The sequence below is a fragment of the Electrona antarctica genome, assembly GCF_951216825.1.
Source record: "Electrona antarctica genome assembly, chromosome: 3".
Lineage (NCBI taxonomy): Eukaryota > Metazoa > Chordata > Actinopteri > Myctophiformes > Myctophidae > Electrona > Electrona antarctica.
In genome coordinates, this window is record NC_136808.1 from 54,137,486 (window position 1) to 54,156,852 (window position 19,367).

A 19,367-nucleotide genomic window follows, 5' to 3' on the forward strand; every position below is an offset into this window, starting at 1 on the left:
TACTGTCTAGTGGGGTGTAGTGACAGGCTGACAGCTAGTCATAGCCTACTACTTTCTACTGTCTAGTGGGGTGTAGTGACAGGCTGACAGCTAGTCATAGCCTACTACTTTCTACTGTCTAGTGGGGTGATGGTGACAGGCTGACAGCTAGTCATAGCCTACTACTTTCTACTGTCTAGTGGGGTGTAGTGACAGGCTGACAGCTAGTGATAGCCTACTACTTTCTACTGTCTAGTGGGGTGTAGTGACAGGCTGACAGCTAGTCATAGCCTACTACTTTCTACTGTCTAGTGGGGTGTAGTGACAGGCTGACAGCTAGTCATAGCCTACTACTTTCTACTGTCTAGTGGGGTGTAGTGACAGGCTGACAGCTAGTCATAGCTAGCCTACTACTTTCTACTGTCTAGTGGGGTGTAGTGACAGGCTGACAGCTAGTCATAGCCTACTACTTTCTACTGTCTAGTGGGGTGATGGTGACAGGCTGACAGCTAGTGATAGCCTATTACTTTCTACTGTCTAGTGGGGTGATGGTGACAGGCTGACAGCTAGTGATAGCCTACTACTTTCTACTGTCTAGTGGGGTGTAGTGACAGGCTGACAGCTAGTCATAGCCTACTATTTGCAGACCCGCAAAACGCAGCAAAAAGACGCACCAGTGTGCAAAACGCAGCAAAAAGACGCACCAGTGTGCAACCACCTTTCTTCTTTTGGTTTCCTGAGAAGTCGCCGTTTTGGACATATACGAGGTTTCTGTACGGGCGACAGCGGCGATGAGAGGATGGCGGAGCCGTGTGCCCTCGAGCTAGGCCCTCGGTCGGTGGTGGAAAGTAACTAAGTATGTTTACTTAAGTACTGTACTTAAGTACAATGTTGAGGTATTTGTAGGCCTACTTTACTTCCAATACTTATTTTTTTGTAATGTTTTTTTTTTTTGTGGCTTTTCGCCATTTTATTTTTTATGGAGGGACAGACAGTAGGCTGACAGGAAATGGGGAGAGAGATGGGGGGATGACATGCAGTAAAGGCCGTCGGGGTCGGGAGTCGAACCCGCGGCACACTGCCAGACTGGATTACCAGCCAAGGTGCCTGGACCGCTGAGCCACGGCCCAGGCTACTTCCAATACTTTTACTTCTACTCCACTACATCTCTGATCCAAATATTGTACTTTTACTCACTACTTATTTGAGAGATATATATATATATATATATATATATATATATACATACACACACATTTTGAGGGGGTGGGTGAGGCAAGGGGGGGTTGGGTGCCTCTCCGTCAGAAAGCCAATGAATAGATGCTCAGGATCCCAGAGAGAGAGAGAGAGAGAGAGAGAGAGAGAGAGAGAGAGAGAGAGAGAGAGAGAGAGAGAGAGAGAGAGAGAGAGAGAGAGAGAGGGGGGGGGAGAGAGAGAGAGAGGGGGAGAGAGAGAGAGAGAGAGGGAGAGAGAGAGAGAGAGAGGGAGAGAGAGAGGGAGGAAGAGAGAGAGAGAGAGAGAGAGAGAGAGAGGGAGGAAGAGGGAGGAAGAGGCGAGACGGTGGGGATTTATGCGCTGCACTTGTGGGTTTATGGGCCCCGGCGACGTTTGAGTGCTTGCCAGACAGAGCCAGGATACTTTAAACAGCCCCACGTTGAAATAAAGTCATTACTGGCTGCTTGGCGGGGTGTCTGGCTGCCCCCGCCCCGCCCCCTGCCTCCACCCAAAGCCAGCTCCCTGGGCGGTGTCTGGCTGCCCCACCCTGACCCAAAGCCAGCTCCCTGGGCGGTGTCTGGCTGCCCCACCCTGACCCAAAACCAGCTCCTTGGGCGGTGTCTGGCTGCCCCACCCTGACCCAAAGCCAGCTCCTTGGGCGGTGTCTGGCTGCCCCACCCTGACCCAAAACCAGCTCCTTGGGCGGTGTCTGGCTGCCCCACCCTGACCCAAAGCCAGCTCCTTGGGCGGTGTCTGGCTGCCCCACCCTGACCCAAAACCAGCTCCTTGGGGGGGTGTCTGGCTGCCCCACCCTGACCCAGAACCAGCTCCCTGGGGCGGTGTCTGGCTGCCCCACCCTGACCCAAAGCCAGCTCCCTGGGCGGTGTCTGGCTGCCCCACCCTGACCCAGAACCAGCGCTGCGCTGCACTAGCTTAGCGGAGGGCAGTGCGACTGCACTAGCTTAGCGGAGGGCAGCGCGACTGCACTAGCTTAGCGGAGGGCAGCGCGACTGCACTAGCTTAGCGGAGGGCAGCGCGACTGCACTAGCTTAGCGGAGGGCAGCACAACTGCACTAGCTTAGCGGAGGGCAGCGCGACTGCACTAGCTTAGCGGAGGGCAGCGCAACTGAAACTTTTGCATACAGTCCGTCAAGACGAGTCGACCCCTCATCGTCTGGCTCTCTGTAGACGAGTCGACCCCTCATCGCCTTGCTCTCTGTAGACGAGTCGACCCCTCATCGCCTGGCTCTCTGTAGACGAGTCGACCCCTCATCGCCTGGCTCTCTGTAGACGAGTCGACCCCTCATCGTCTGGCTCTCTGTAGACGAGTCGACCCCCTCATCGCCTGGCTCTCTGTAGACGAGTCGACCCCTCATCGCCTGGCTCTCTGAAGACGAGTCGACCCCTCATCGCCTGGCTCTCTGTAGACGAGTCGACCCCCTCATCGCCTGGCTCTCTGTAGACGAGTCGACCACTCATCGCCTGGCTCTCTGTAGACGAGTCGACCCCCTCATCGCCTGGCTCTCTGTAGCACGTGGACCCCTCATCGCCTGGCTCTCTGTAGACGAGTCGACCACTCATCGCCTGGCTCTCTGTAGACGAGTCGACCCCTCATCGCCTGGCTCTCTGTAGACGAGTCGACCCCCTCATCGCCTGGCTCTCTGTAGACGAGTCGACCCCTCATCGCCTGGCTCTCTGTAGACGAGTCGACCACTCATCGCCTGGCTCTCTGTAGACGAGTCGACCACTCATCGCCTGGCTCTCTGTAGCACGTGGACCCCTCATCGCCTGGCTCTCTGTAGACGAGTCGACCCCTCATCGTCTGGCTCTCTGTAGACGAGTCGACCCCTCATCGTCTGGCTCTCTGTAGACGAGTCGACCCCTCATCGTCTGGCTCTCTGTAGACGAGTCGACCCCTCATCGTCTGGCTCTCTGTAGACGAGTCGACCCCTCGTCGCCTGGCTCTCTGTAGCACGTGGACCCCTCATCGCCTGGCTCTCTGTAGACGAGTCGACCCCTCATCGTCTGGCTCTCTGTAGACGAGTCGACCCCTCATCGTCTGGCTCTCTGTAGACGAGTCGACCCCCTCATCGCCTGGCTCTCTGTAGACGAGTCGACCCCTCATCGCCTGGCTCTCTGTAGACGAGTCGACCCCTCATCGTCTGGCTCTCTGTAGACGAGTCGACCCCTCATCGTCTGGCTCTCTGTAGACGAGTCGACCCCTCATCGTCTGGCTCTCTGTAGACGAGTCGACCCCTCATCGCCTGGCTCTCTGTAGACGAGTCGACCCCTCATCGCCTGGCTGCCTGTAGCACGTGGTTTCTCGAACCTTTTCCATATCAATGACCCCCAATATTTTATATCGTTGCTGTCGGGCAGTAAACCCCATATCTCCTTTTTACGACCTATACTTAACCCATTTTGGGCGGGGAACCCCTTTTGGTGTTAGCATTATGCTATGCTTTAGCTATTGAAAAATAGCAGACCTACAAGCTCATAGCGCGCCACCGAGCTATGAGCTTGTAAGAACGACTGACATAGAAACATAGCTTTTTCAGAAAACTGTAGAAGATATTTTTAGAATCTGGTCTCAGGTCAAAATGGGTTAATCACTACAGCGTCACACGAAAGCATCAAAAGTAGCGTCACGTTTTGAGCCTGTAGACCTGCTTCTTTTTCAATGCATGCAAATAGGCTATATTTGGAAAAAGCAAAAGTATAAAATATGGGGCCATGTCCATGGGGGCGGGGCCATGTCTCTTTGGAGGTAGTCCAACATTTTACATACCGCTATGTATAAAATATACATTCTATCTCAATGTTCAAGGTTGTATCTTGGGTACAGGCAGAGGTGTCATGGTGTTTTCTTTTACTGGTACCACAGTGTTTTAATGACGCCACGTGCGTGCATGTGCGCATCACAGAACAGCTGATATAGCCTGCCTATTGTTATTGTTAAATAGTGTATGAGAGTTTTAGACACAACCACAAAAGTAGACTTAAAATAGTCAGACAAACATCTTTACTGCACACTATAACGAAACTAAAAAGTTTGCTTTGGACGAATGAATCTGTTCTGGAGGATCGAGGCATTCTTCTTGTGTGCAGAACACCACACTGCACAGCAGTAGCCTACTGGAGCCACAGCCTACTGCTGTAAGTGTGCATGCCTACCGTGCGCTGCTCGAAGGAAGAAAGGATGGGAAACACTGATTCAGGCAGTAGGTTGGGTGATCAGAGCACCCACAGTCAGGGTGCTGGCTGACAGGGTGCTACAGTCAGGGTGCTGGCTGACAGGGTGCTACAGTCAGGGTGCTGGCTGACAGGGTGCTACAGTCAGGGTGCTGGCTGACAGGGTGCTACAGTCAGGGTGCTGGCTGACAGGGTGCTACAGTCAGGGTGCTGGCTGACAGGGTGCTACAGTCAGGGTGCTGGCTGACAGGGTGCTACAGTCAGGGTGCTGGCTGACAGGGTGCTACAGTCAGGGTGCTGGCTGACAGGGTGCTACAGGGTGCTGGCTGACAGGGTGCTACAGTCAGGGTGCTGGCTGACAGGGTGCTACAGGGTGCTGGCTGACAGGGTGCTACAGGGTGCTGGCTGACAGGGTGCTACAGGGTGCTGGCTGACAGGGTGCTACAGGGTGCTGGCTGACAGGGTGCTATAGGGTGCTGGCTGACAGGGTGCTACAGGGTGCTGGCTGACAGGGTGCTACAGTCAGGGTGCTGGCTGACAGGGTGCTACAGGGTGCTGGCTGACAGGGTGCTACAGGGTGACATGCGTGGCTTGTTGGTAAACACATTCCTGAGCTTCACTTGCATTGACATCTCACCTCCAATTCCCCCCAGTTGCATGTCTTTTGTGTATTCAAATACAACAAATATGCAGGCTAATGTAAGCAGTAAGCACTGACTGTACGCATGCGTGCATGCGTGCGCACACTAGCCTGCACGCATGCGTACACACACACACACACACACACACACACACACACACACACACACACACACACACACACACACACACACACACACACACACACACACACACACACACACACACACACACACACACACACACACACACACACACACCATAGCGAGCATTGATATTCAACTCAGGGAGCTTTCCAGACAGCTCAGCCACCATCTGAGGCGGTGGGCTCTCTATGTTCTGACACTGTTATCACACCATCTGAGGCGGTGGGCTCTCTATGTTCTGACACTGTTATCACACCATCTGAGGCGGTGGGCTCTCTATGTTCTGACACTGTTATCACCATCTGAGGCGGTGGGCTCTCTATGTTCTGACACTGTTATCACACCATCTGAGGCGGTGGGCTCTCTATGTTCTGACACTGTTATCACACCATCTGAGGCGGTGGGCTCTCTATGTTCTGACACTGTTATCACACCATCTGAGGCGGTGGGCTCTCTATGTTCTGACACTGTTATCACACCATCTGAGGCGGTGGGCTCTCTATGTTCTGACACTGTTACCACACCATCTGAGGCGGTGGGCTCTCTATGTTCTGACACTGTTATCACAACCTTTAGCATTGAAAGAACCTCCACATAATGCTTATAGTTAAAACACCAAAAGGGGTTCCCGTCCAGAATGGGTTAATTGAAAAAACAAACAAACAATATAATAAAAAAGGTAATCAGTAGAAATAATCACAAAGAAAATAATGTTTAGCTGCAACCGTAGATATCATTTTATTGTGCTGTACTTCAACTTTCACCCTCCCAGCTTGCAGTTGCACTCAGGCAACAGGGGGCAGTGTGTCTACAGATGAATAACCCATTAAGGACTGTATCGCATCTGTGTCACCTTAACTGTTAACCTACTGTATACTGCTTAACCAACTGTTAAGCTTGTAGATCTGCTATTTTTTGGTTTGTTGTGAAAACGTGGCGCAAATCTTTGAATAGCCTATTATATTCTATCACAGCGAACGTTTTTAACTCAAATGTTTGCATCTGCATGGGGCGGGGGGTCCCTGGAACAACATATTTTCAGATGGGGGTCGGCGGCCAAATACACACCATTCTGGGGGTCCTTGACATGACGTAGTTTGAGAACCACTGATATAGAATCATAAGGTTTTTCAGAAAACCGTCAGGATTTAGAAGAACATTTTTGTAGAATCTGGTCTCAGTCCTAACCCATTTTGGGCGGGAACCCCTTTTGGTGTTTTAAACATTATGTTGTAATTTAGCTATTGAAAAATAGCAGATCTACAAGCTCGTAGCGCGCCACCGAGTGGCGCGCTACGAGCTTGTAGGTCTGCTATTTTTGAAAAATCGTGAAAATATTTATTTCAGAAAACTGGAGGATTTAGAATATCTTTTTTTAATTTTGAGGTCAGGCCTAAATAGGCTAAATGGGATAAATTGGGTGGGGGGGTGGTTGGGGGGAGGGGGGGGGGGGGTGATGTAAGGTGGTCTCTTGTGAGGATTGGCTGCTGCATCTACGAAAATAGCTTCTGCCTTGACTTTGCAAATAGCCGTCCGTGTGTTAGGCCTTCAGATGAAAGACTTGTTTGTTGTTAATGGGAAAAGCAATTATTGCAACGGCTGCAGCAATGGAGGTGCAATCATTTGCTCCCTGCGACGGTAATCAAACCCATTTCACTGCCATTGTTTTGCCGTTCTGCGTGTGTGTGATAGACAGACAGCTAGCGCTCAAGGAAAGTAGTGTGTGTGTGTGTGTGTGTGTGTGTGTGTGTGTGTGTGTGTGTGTGTGTGTGTGTGGTATTCATTTATTTTACGCGTCGTATTTTCAAATCCATTTGAAAACACGAAAAAAAAGAAAGGACAAACACAGGCAGCGGATTGGCCGTTGCGCGTATAGTATAGACTATAGAGCCCATCACCATTGTAGTGACTCAACGTTTTAAATTTCAATGATCCTCAGTTTGATTATGACACCCGTTTTATACCTTTTGTGTCGTGTCTGCCTGGGACCACCAATCTACACTGTAAACATCCTGCCTGGGACCCCCAATCTACACTGTAAACATCCTGCCTGGGACCCCCAATCTACACTGTAAACATCCTGCCTGGGACCACCAATCTACACTGTAAACATCCTGCCTGGGACCCCCAATCTACACTGTAAACATCCTGCCTGGGACCCCCAATCTACACTGTAAACATCCTGCCTGGGACCACCAATCTACACTGTAAACATCCTGCCTGGGACCCCCAATCTACACTGTAAACATCCTGCCTGGGACCCCCAATCTACACTGTAAACATCCTGCCGGGGACCACCAATCTACACTGTAAACATCCTGCCTGGGACCCCCAATCTACACTGTAAACATCCTGCCTGGGACCCCCAATCTACACTGTAAACATCCTGCCTGGGACCACCAATCTACACTGTAAACATCCTGCCTGGGACCCCCAATCTACACTGTAAACATCCTGCCTGGGACCCCCAATCTACACTGTAAACATCCTGCCTGGGACCCCCAATCTACACTGTAAACATCCTGCCTGGGACCACCAATCTACACTGTAAACATCCTGCCTGGGACCCCCAATCTACACTGTAAACATCCTGCCTGGGACCCCCAATCTACACTGTAAACATCCTGCCTGGGACCCCCAATCTACACTGTAAACATCCTGCCTGGGACCCCCAATCTACACTGTAAACATCCTGCCTGGGACCCCCAATCTACACTGTAAACATCCTGCCTGGGACCCCCAATCTACACTGTAAACATCCTGCCTGGGACCCCCAATCTACACTGTAAACATCCTGCCTGGGACCCCCAATCTACACTGTAAACATCCTCCATGGGACCCCCAATCTACACTGTAAACATCCTGCCTGGGACCCCCAATCTACACTGTAAACATCCTGCCTGGGACCCCCAATCTACACTGTAAACATCCTGCCTGGGACCCCCAATCTACACTGTAAACATCCTGCCTGGGACCCCCCAATCTACACTGTAAACATCCTGCCTGGGACCCCCAATCTACACTGTAAACATCCTGCCTGGGACCCCCAATCTACACTGTAAACATCCTGCCTGGGACCCCCAATCTACACTGTAAACATCCTGCCTGGGACCCCCAATCTACACTGTAAACATCCTGCCTGGGACCCCCAATCTACACTGTAAACATCCTGCCTGGGACCCCCAATCTACACTGTAAACATCATGCCTGGGACCACCACTCGACACTGTAAACATCCTGCCTGGGACCCCCAATCTACACTGTAAACATCCTGCCTGGGACCCCCAATCTACACTGTAAACCTCCTGCCTGGGACCCCCAATCTACACTGTAAACATCCTGCCTGGGACCCCCAATCTACACTGTAAACATCCTGCCTGGGACCCCCAATCTACACTGTAAACATCCTGCCTGGGACCCCCAATCTACACTGTAAACATCCTGCCTGGGACCCCCAATCTACACTGTAAACATCCTGCCTGGGACCCCCAATCTACACTGTAAACATCATGCCTGGGACCACCACTCGACACTGTAAACATCCTGCCTGGGACCCCCAATCTACACTGTAAACATCCTGCCTGGGACCCCCAATCTACACTGTAAACCTCCTGCCTGGGACCACCAATCTACACTGTAAACATCCTCAGTCCCATTTTGGCCTGAGATCAGATTCTAAAAATGTCTTCTACATCTTGACAGTTTTCTGAAAAAGCTATGTTTCTATGTCAGCCGTTCTTCGATTTTTCAAAAATAGCAGACCTACAAGCTCGTAGCGCGCCACTCGGTGGCGCGCTATGAGCTTGTAGATCTGCTATTTTTCAATAGTTAAAGCACAACATAATGCGAACACCAAAAGGGGTTCCCGCCCAAAATGGGTTTTAATGTAACCAATCCAGGCTGGCTGAGCCTACGGTTGTGCCGTTTGTAAATATCTGAAACGCTTTACTTGTACTTTTTGTGGCCAAAGCGCTCAAACTCTTTCTTCTCTCTCTTTTTCCCTTTCTTAGTATTTTTTCTTGGAAAAAATGACACGATGGGAACTATGCACAAAAACGAATTTCGCCCACTTTTGTACTTGTGAAACTGTGATGTGACAATATTTTTTTTCATTAATTTTTTTATCCCACGATTTTGTAACCCATTTTTCACCCCTGTGTCAATTATCTAATGTGATCCTGGGCTCTACACACCCTCCACCAACCTAGTCCCCATATATGGGGGACATGGGGAGAGCAACGGACTTGAACTCATGCTTCCTTCATGCCTGAGTGTCCAAGTTGCTCCTTTACACCTGACAGGGGGGAGTTTCCCTGGTTGGACGTAGCGCGTGGAAGGAACACGTTATTCCAACCAGTTCCTTTCCCCTCCATCAGGCGCCCAGGCTGGCCAGGAGGAGGCAGTTTAGAGACCAGGATTACTGCATGTTTTTTGTGAGGGCGAGGTGACAATATTGATGATTGTGATTCTGTTTCTAGCTGCCATGATGGAGGTGCGTGTCCCCGAGCTGCCAGTGGTGGCGCTGCACGGCGCGGACGCCACCCTCGACTGCTCCTACGGCCCCCCCGGCGGCGTCGTCGGCGTCAACCTGTCGCAGCTGAGCGTCTTCTGGCAGCTGACGGACACCAAGCGCAGCGTGCACAGCTACCGCGAGGGCCGCGAGCAGCTGGCCGACCAGGCCACACGCTTCGCCAACCGCACCGCGCTGCGCGCGCCGCCGCGGCTGGCCGCCGGCGACGCCTCGCTGCTGCTGCGCCGCGTGGAGGTGGCCGACGAGGGCAGCTACACCTGCTTCGTCAGCGTGGGGCAGAACTACAGCAGCGCCTCGCTACTGCTGCTGGTGGCGGGTAAGGAGAAATACATGTAAAATATTAACCCATTTAGGCCTGACGTCGAAATTAAATATGTTTCTATATCAGTGGTTCTCAATATTTCATGTCAAGGACCCCTAAAATTATCTGTAATTGGCCTCCGCCCCCCCATCTGAAAATATGTTGTTCCAGGGACCTCCCCCAGAAGCAAAGATTTGAGTTAAAAATATTCGCTCTTAAAGAATATATATTCAAAGATTTGCACTACATTTTCCCGATTTTTCAAAAATAGCAGACCTACAAGCTCGTAGCGTGCCACTCGGTGGCGCGCTATGATCTTGTAGATCTGCTATTTTCCAATAGCTAAAGTATAACATAATGCTTAGTTAAAACACCAAAAGGGGTTCCCGCCCAGAATGGGTTAAAAGTAAAAAAATATATAAAATTATATATAATCAGCCGCCGTTTAAAATAACGGTTAACCATTTCCGTACATAGGACGTCGCCACACGTCCTAGGGGTCCCAATCGATGCGTACATCCGACGTCCTCACACGTCCTAGCACATCCCCAATGATAAGGGGCGAGATAAGAATATTCTGATTTTTTTCATTTGTCAGTTCGCCTTTCGGCTACCGTATGCTACACTCTAGGGCTAGGCAATTGTTAGCTTACCATTGACTTAGCCGTTAGCACGGCGGAAAGAATGACTCGTCTCTCCTAATCCAGGGCGCTCTCCGTGGTGTTGAACGGATCGATATACTGGCGCTTCATTTCTGCTCCTCATCCGTCTCTCCCGCAAAATATGAACGCTTTTTGGATCATATATCGTATAAACTAAAACGATCGCAATGTAAGCTAGCTATGTAAAGTAAACTTTTTTTAGTGGATTGTTTCCGGGTCTTTCAGAGTAAAAGCGGCCATGTCTTTCCGGCACCCCAGAGCTCCTATTTTGAAGGACTTCCGGCACTGATTGTGTTAAAGTGGTTTAACCCATTTAGGCCTGACCTCGAAATTTAAAAAAAAAGTTTTCTAAATCATGACAATTTTCGGAAAGATTTGAGGCACATTTTAACGATTTTTCAAAAATAGCAGACCTACAAGTTCAGCTTGTAGATCTGCTATTTTTCAATAGCTAAATTATAACATCATGTTTAAAACACCAAAAGGGGTTCCCGCCCAAAATGGGTTAAAAGCTAAGGTGACACAGGAGCTATTATCTCATTTTAACTTTTTGTGTATTTTCGTAGATTAACACCCTACTTTTACAAGGTTATTATAGTTTGGGCGTTCCAATGACTAGCCGTGTGTGTCCCTATGTACGTATGTCTGTTTGGGCGTTCCAATGACTAGCCGTGTGTGTCCCTATGTACGTATGTCTGTTTGGGCGTTCCAATGACTAGCCGTGTGTGTCCCTATGTACGTATGTCTGTTTGGGCGTTCCAATGACTAGCCGTGTGTGTCCCTATGTACGTATGTCTGTTTGGGCGTTCCAATGACTAGCCGTGTGTGTCCCTATGTATGTATGTATGTATGTATGTATGTATGTATGTATGTATGTATGTATGTATGTATGTATGTCTGTTTGGGCGTTCCAATGACTAGCCGTGTGTGTCCCTATGTACGTATGTCTGTTTGGAGTAGGAATAGCTGCAATACCACTGGGTGACATATTCATTATAGTTTAGTTTGAGTTCGTTTTGACAACTTCTTTTTCTAATTCAGTTTGTTTTAATTCATTTTTAGAGCAGGGTTTGCTAGTTTTTATTAGGTTTTTTTTCTTTTTTCGTTTTAGTTTAGTTTTTTATTCGTTTCAGTGTTAGTTTTACGTTTTTGGCCGACGAGGACGTCCTTATTGGCACAAAAAACGTTTTCGAAGTAGAAAACTAGAAACTATGGAAAAATAGACATACTTGTGTAACGTATAAGCACCTTGAAATTGTCCTTAAGTAGGGTACTTACTACTTAAGTTCCTCTCCACCACTTGGAGGGTAGAGGTTATAGTGGTTAGAGAGAGAGGCGAGGCGAGGCGGGGTGGCGAGAGAGAGCAGCAGTGCGGTGGGTTTTCGCTAGATTATGGCCCGGCGAGGGAGAAGTGGAAGAAGTGTCTGACATGATTCCCATTAAATTGGTAATTATATTTAGGGAGCTTAGCATAGCGGCACGGCTTAACCCATTTTGGGCGGGAACCCCTTTTGGTGTTTTGCATTATGTTGTACTTTAGCCATCGAAAAATAGCAGATCTACAAGCTCATAGCGCGGCACCGAGTGCCGCGCTATGAACTTGTAGGTCTGCTATTTTTGAAAAATCGTGAAAATGTGCCTGAAATCTTTGAATATATATTCTTTCAGAGTTTCAGTTTTTAACTAAAATCCTTGCTTCTGGGGTGTCCCTGGAACAACATATTTCAGATGGGGCTCGGCAACATATTACATATAATTTGTGGGGTCCTTGACATGAAATATTGAGAACCACTGATATTTTTCACATATTTTTCAGAAAAAAATAAATTTTAAAAATATATTTTCTTAATTTCGACGTCAGGCCTATATGGATTAAGATCCCACAGACTGCATCATCATCTGCTGCAACATCCTGATGCTCTGCTTCTCTAAACCCCCTCCCTGCTCCCCACAGACACGCTGCTGCTACACCAGCCTGTTACCAGCCCTCTGCTGGAGCAGAGCCACTTATTTATACCATAGTATAATTGTTTAGACTGACTGGATGCTATATTAGGTTCTTGGTTTCTTTTACGTGGGGTTCAGTGGTTGGTTTTCAACCTTTTTCACATCAAGGCCCATTATTGATTTAACACATTTAGGCCTGAGATCAGATTCTAAAAATGTCTTCTACATCCTGACAGTTTTCTGAAAAGGCTGTCGTTCTTCAATTTTTCAAAAAATAGCAGACCTACAAGCTCGTAGCGCGCCACTCGGTGGCGCGCTATGAGCTTGTAGATCTGCTATTTGTCAATAGCTAAAGCATAACATAATGCTAACACCAAAAGGGGTTAAATGGTAACCAACCAGCACATCGGGAGCAATTTGGGGTTCAGTGTCTTGCCCAAGGACACTTCGACATGTAGACAGGAGGAGCCGGGATTCGAACCGCCGACCCACGGATCATTTGGACGACCTGCTCTACCTCCTGAGCCACTCTCGCCCAAGATGGGTTTTAAGCAAAATTAAATTACACAAGATGGTGTGCTTTACCGTCATTAATGCATGCCTGCGATGCTGCAGGAACGAGCCGATTCCGTAAGCAGCGCAGAAGTCCACACAATATGGATAAAGTGGTTACAATGAGACTATATTAGCTCATTTTGCTGGGGACGCCCCCTAGAACCAAGCCAAGGACCACCTGGGGATCCCCGAACCTCACTTTGAGAAGCGCTGCACTCCGCTGTCTCTCTGCAGTCTATGTACTGTGTACAGTATGTGACACCTGACCAGAAGGTGATCATCTGACCTCGTTCCACCCCAAATTAGTGGAATATCCTACCAAAATAACATATGAGTACTTCTTCCACCGCGCACGCACGCACACACACACACACACACGCGCACGCACGCACGCACGCACATGACCATGAGGGCAAGTATACATGACCTGAGGGCAAGTATACATGACCTGTACTTGCCCGACGGGCATTGCCCCCCGAGTGGTACTTTAGGTCACCCAGGGGTATTGCAGCTGTTCGTACCGCAGCTGTTCGACAGACGGACGGACGGACGGACGGACGGACGGACAGACAGACAGACGAGGCTCTTCAAAGTGCCTGTTATCGCTGCTTGCAGCTTTATGTTTTTACACATACAAACTTCTCTTCAACTGGGATTTCAGAGCTTGTAGATCTGCTATTTTTGAAAAGTCGTGCAAAAATGTGTGCAAACGTGTGCCCCCCTATGTCTTCCTCCCTCCCCCACAGCCCCCTACACCAAGCCGTCGGTGACACTGGAGCCGTCGTCCAATAACCTGCGCCCCGGCGAGCGGGTGGCGCTGACGTGCGAGTCGCACGGCGGCTTCCCCGAGGCGCAGGTGCTGTGGCGCGAGGATGGCGGAGCCTCGGGGGTCCGCAACCTGACGCACAACGTCAGCACCTCGCTGGTGGCCAACGAGCGCGGCCTGTTCAGCGTGCGCAGCGTGCTCACGCTGCAGACGCTGGAGCCCGACAGCACCTACAGCTGTCTGCTGACCAATCCGCTGCTCGGGGAGGAGGGGCTCGCCTCCGTCACCATCACAGGTAAGGTGGCTCCCTCTCGCGCTCTCTGTCTCTCTGTCTCTCTCTCTCTCTCTCTCTCTCTCTCTCAATATTCAATTCAATTTCAATTCAAAGGAGCTTTATTGGCATGAGAAAACATACGTTTAAATCGCCAAAGCAAAAGTGGAGCAAAACAATCAAGATAAGACAATGTACAAATAAATATTGAATATAAATTATCTCTCTCTCTCGTTACCTTTGATGCTGAGTGCCAAGCAGGGAGGCATTTATATTCTTGAGAGTGAGGCACCCCTTTGCACCTGAAACGAGGCACCTATCGAGTGTGTTGTTTGTATGCGCGTTGCGTCACTCCGTCTGTGCGTGCGTGCGCATGATTGTGCCGCCCAGTGTGCATGCATGTGTGACTGGCTGTGCAGCCCTGGTGTAATCAGTAGCAGGTTTGTGTTGTAATCAGTGGCAGGTGTTCATTCATACTACATGGAGGCAGGCAGGCAGGCAGACAGACAGACAGACAGACAGACAGACAGACAGACAGACAGACAGACACTTGTAGAAACGTCTGGCACTGCAAAAAAAGAGAAGAGACAAACGTCTCTTGAGATATGACTGATGTGTCATATCTCAAATCCCCACATTTCCACATGTTCTATTCTACTCTATTCTATTCTGATGTGAACCAGTAAACGTGCGTATACCAGAGGCCCGGTGCCCTGCTGCTCCCCATATACTGTATATGTGACCAGATTTGACTGAGAGACTGCCATCGCGCAAAACTCCAGCTTTTCACTAGAGGAGAAAAACATTTTTTTCCAAAAATGAGTTAATAGCACAGGCAGACTCTTCACATACTAGATCATGTCTGGAATAAGTGTCAGAGCTGGGATCGACATGTAAATATGAAATAAATGTGCTATAGGTGTAATGTTTAGAGACCACAGAAGTGAACCTTTCAAAGCCTGCCTGTTTTCTCAACTCGCTGTTTCTCTGCAAGACATTATACTCTATAAGCCATATCTCCAAAACTGGTGGGTCAAACTGAACAACCAATATGTCAATTTGAAGCTATGATTCCCTGCTTTCATATGACATGAAAAAACTAAAATTCAAAAAAAAATCCAATGGCAGCCCCTCAGTAAAATGTAGTCACATATATACTGTATATATACTGTATTTAACAGGGTGCTCTCTCAGTGATCCCTGTAACTGGCCTATCTGCGCTTGCATTTTGAAGGAAGCCATCTAAAACGGTTAGAAAAGCCCCCCCCGCAAGCCCCCCCCACCACATCCCCCCCCCCCCCCCCCCCATCCGGCCCGCCTGCCAATCGCTCCGTCCACTTTCCAGACAGCCCAGTCATTTCCCAGCCCAGTGGAGCAGCACTCTCTGACCTCTCGTCTCGACCTACTCCCTCCCTCCCTCCCTCCTCCTCCCTCTCCTCAACCCTGACGGAGTTCCGCTATAGTTCCAGCAGCGCCCACAGAGCCTGGACCGTGGGCCCGGGGCCAGGGGAGTGGAGGGGGGGGGGGGATGGGGGCGGGGGGCGACCCCTAGCTTTATTTATGAGGCATTTCACACAGCGTTGCCCCCATTAGAGACCAGGCAGCCTTGGCGGCTCTGCCAGGAGCAACCAGCGCTATAGTGTACCGCACCGCACTAAACATTATGTACAGCAGAGAGAGGTGACCGGGGGGGACATGGTGACATGGTGGGGGGGAGGGGGGGGGACGGTCACGGTGCGAGGCATGGCTGGCCTGTGTGGCAAAGCCTTAGAGTATATATTAATAGAGACGGCACCCGGAGGAAATAAACCCTGAGGCCAAATGGACACAGTGAGTGGCCGAATTTGATATTGCAGCGCTGGGCCAGAGCGAGGTCCGTTCGTTGACTATCATTGCGCACGTTCATGATGACATGTGAACGCGTGCAATGATAGTCAACGGCACAGCGCGTTCATGTGTTTGGGTCCAATCCATCCCAGAATGCACTCTGTTCCTACCCGGAAGGAGGAGTGAAATCGCCTCATGCGCTTTTGAGCAACTTAATGCAAGTAAAGTGGATGGGAGGAGGAATCCGGTTCCGTCTCTACTCATCAATTTTGGGCGGGAACCCTTTTGGTGTTAGCATTATGTTATGCTTTAGCTATTGAAAAATAGTAGATCTACAAGCTCGTAGCGCGCCACCGAGTGGCGCGCTACGAGCTTATAGGTCTGCTATTTTTGAAAAATCGAAGAACGACTGACATAGAAACATAGCTTTTTCAGAAAACTGTCAGGATGTAGAAGACATTTTTAGAATCTGATCTCAGGTCAAAATGGGTTAATATATACCCTTAAGGGCAAAGCAGGTTCATGGGCAAGGCGTGGAAAAAGAATAAATGATAAATGGTCCATTTATGGTATATATTGCTTTACAATGTGCATTTCATTCATGCGCACACACACACACACACACACACACACACACACACACACACACACACACACACACACACACACACACACACACACACACACACACACACACACACACACACACACACACACACACACACACACACACACACACACACACACACACACACACACAGGTTAGGGTTATGATGTCACTAAAGTGGTGTATTTCAATTTGGCCTTTTCACTCAAAGACGTTCAGCTTTCAGGAAGAAACCAGAAATACACACAGGGAAGACATTTATAATAATTATAACCACAACCTGGGGGTCTATTACGCCAGGGCGTTGCGTCTCCGTCGCGTGCGTCAAAAAAGGCACCGGTTCAATTTTAATGCACGCGTTAATGTCACGCAACGCGGGCAGTGGAGCCACCCTTCATTGATTAAAAGGGAACATTCCCTGACGGTGACGGAGACGCGACGCTGACGCGCCCGGTGGAGCCACGGCGTTAGAGTAACGTTAACTCCATATAGACACATACAAAACAGTAACAGTACATAAGATTACGGCACTTTCACTTTCAAGTTCCTAAAACTAGCCAAAATACCATGGGCTCAATTTTCGTCACCGCTAAACATTTTTGAATAGTTCAACTAGCTAATCTACATTGACATGTGAGCTTGTAGACTGGCCATTCTAACTAATCAAATTTTTTTTGAAAATAGTAAAAAAAAGGCAAAGAAGGTGACGGTGACGAAAATGGAGCCCCATATCTCCAAGTTCACAACATTGATCGGCTATTTTTCCGCTATCCTAACAAAGCAGGCCATTCATTTACAAAAAATAAAAGAGAGAAAAAACGTGAAACATGAACAGCGCTGATATCCTGAAGGTGGCGGTGGTGGGAGAGGGGGGGGGTGGTGGTGGTGGGGGGGGAGGGGGGGGGGGGGGGGGTAGGGGGGTTGCCATGTCCTTGATTGCCTTGTAGGTCATCGCCAGTGTTTTGAACGGGACGTGCCCAGCAGCAGCAGCAGCAGCAGCAGGAGCCTGGCCCACCGGCAGCTGTTTAGAGAGCAGGCGTTCCATCTCCCTCCGTGTTTTATTACCGCGTAGCACATTCACGCCGTTGATGAATAGCCGCTTGAGTCGCATCGGGGAAAATAATCAGCGCGCTGAGCTCATTTAGCAATGCCCGAGAACTGATGGTTATGCTTATTGGAACCTAATTAGACATTTCATTATTTCACATTTATGTCTGCAGAGCTGAACCGTTACTCTGACTGAGAAGAAGAAGAAGAAGAAATTAAAAGAGGATATATATATATATATATTTATATGTGACCAGATTTGACTGAGAGACTGCCATCGCGCAAATTACAGCTTTTCACCAGAGGAGAAACACTTTTTTTTTTTTTTTCAAAATGAGTTAATAGCACAGGCAGACTCTTCACATACTAGAGCAAGTCTGAAATAAGTGTCAGAGCTGAAATCGACATGTAAATATGAAATAAATGCTTAAACATGTAGCTAGGTGTAATGTTAGAGACCACAGAAGTGAACCTTTCAAGCCTGTTTTCTCAACTCGCTGTTTTCTGCAAGACATTACTCTATAAGCCATATCTCCAAAACTGGTGGGCCACATATATCACATTACTATTGGAAAACCAGGTGCACTCATTTTCGGAGGCGTGCTGCTTGAAGGTGACTTGAGCTAAAGCGAGCGAGTCTCCGTGCCGAGCGTTGCGTGGCGTTGCAATCGAGCCTGCTGGCTCGATTGCATTGGAGGAGTAGTAACCTACTGTCTCTCAGCTGAGAGACAGTATAACCTACTGTCTCTCAGCTAAAGGAGTAGTAACCTACTGTCTCTCAGCTAAAGGAGTAGTAACCTACTGTCTCTCAGCTAAAGGAGTAGTAACCTACTGTCTCTCAGCTAAAGGAGTAGTAACCTACTGTCTCTCAGCTAAAGGAGTAGTAACCTACTGTCTCTCAGCTAAAGGAGTAGTAACCTACTGTCTCTCAGCTAAAGGAGTAGTAACCTACTGTCTCTCAGCTAAAGGAGTAGTAACCTACTGTCTCTCAGCTAAAGGAGTAGTAACCTACTGTCTCTCAGCTAAAGGAGTAGTAACCTACTGTCTCTCAGCTAAAGGAGTAGTAACCTACTGTCTCTCAGCTAAAGGAGTATAACCTACTGTCTCTCAGCTAAAGGAGTAGTAACCTACTGTCTCTCAGCTAAAGGAGTAGTAACCTACTGTCTCTCAGCTAAAGGAGTAGTAACCTACTGTCTCTCAGCTAAAGGAGTATAACCTACTGTCTCTCAGCTAAAGGAGTAGTAACCTACTGTCTCTCAGCTAAAGGGGTAGTAACCTACTGTCTCTCAGCTAAAGGAGTAGTAACCTACTGTCTCTCAGCTAAAGAGTAGTAACCTACTGTCTCTCAGCTAAAGGAGTAGTAACCTACTGTCTCTCAGCTAAAGGAGTAGTAACCTACTGTCTCTCAGCTAAAGGAGTAGTAACCTACTGTCTCTCAGCTAAAGGTATAACCTACTGTCTCTCAGCTAAAGAGTAGTAACCTACTGTCTCTCAGCTAAAGAGTAGTAACCTACTGTCTCTCAGCTAAAGGGGTAGTAACCTACTGTCTCTCAGCTAAAGGAGTAGTAACCTACTGTCTCTCAGCTAAAGGAGTAGTAACCTACTGTCTCTCAGCTAAAGGGGTAGTAACCTACTGTCTCTCAGCTAAAGGAGTAGTAACCTACTGTCTCTCAGCTAAAGAG

The 19,367-nt window shown here is 48.9% G+C and overlaps 1 protein-coding gene across 1 annotated transcript in view; it reads left to right on the forward strand.

Annotated features, from left to right (window-relative positions):
- Positions 1–19,367, forward strand: part of cd276 (CD276 molecule) — a 201,351-nt gene that overhangs the window by 42,152 nt on the left and 139,832 nt on the right. Inside the window, exons 3-4 of the mRNA XM_079497831.1 lie at positions 9,650–10,018; positions 13,914–14,228. Of these exons, the coding sequence (XP_079353957.1) occupies positions 9,650–10,018; positions 13,914–14,228 (684 nt within the window). The remainder of the gene's footprint in view (positions 1–9,649; positions 10,019–13,913; positions 14,229–19,367) is intronic.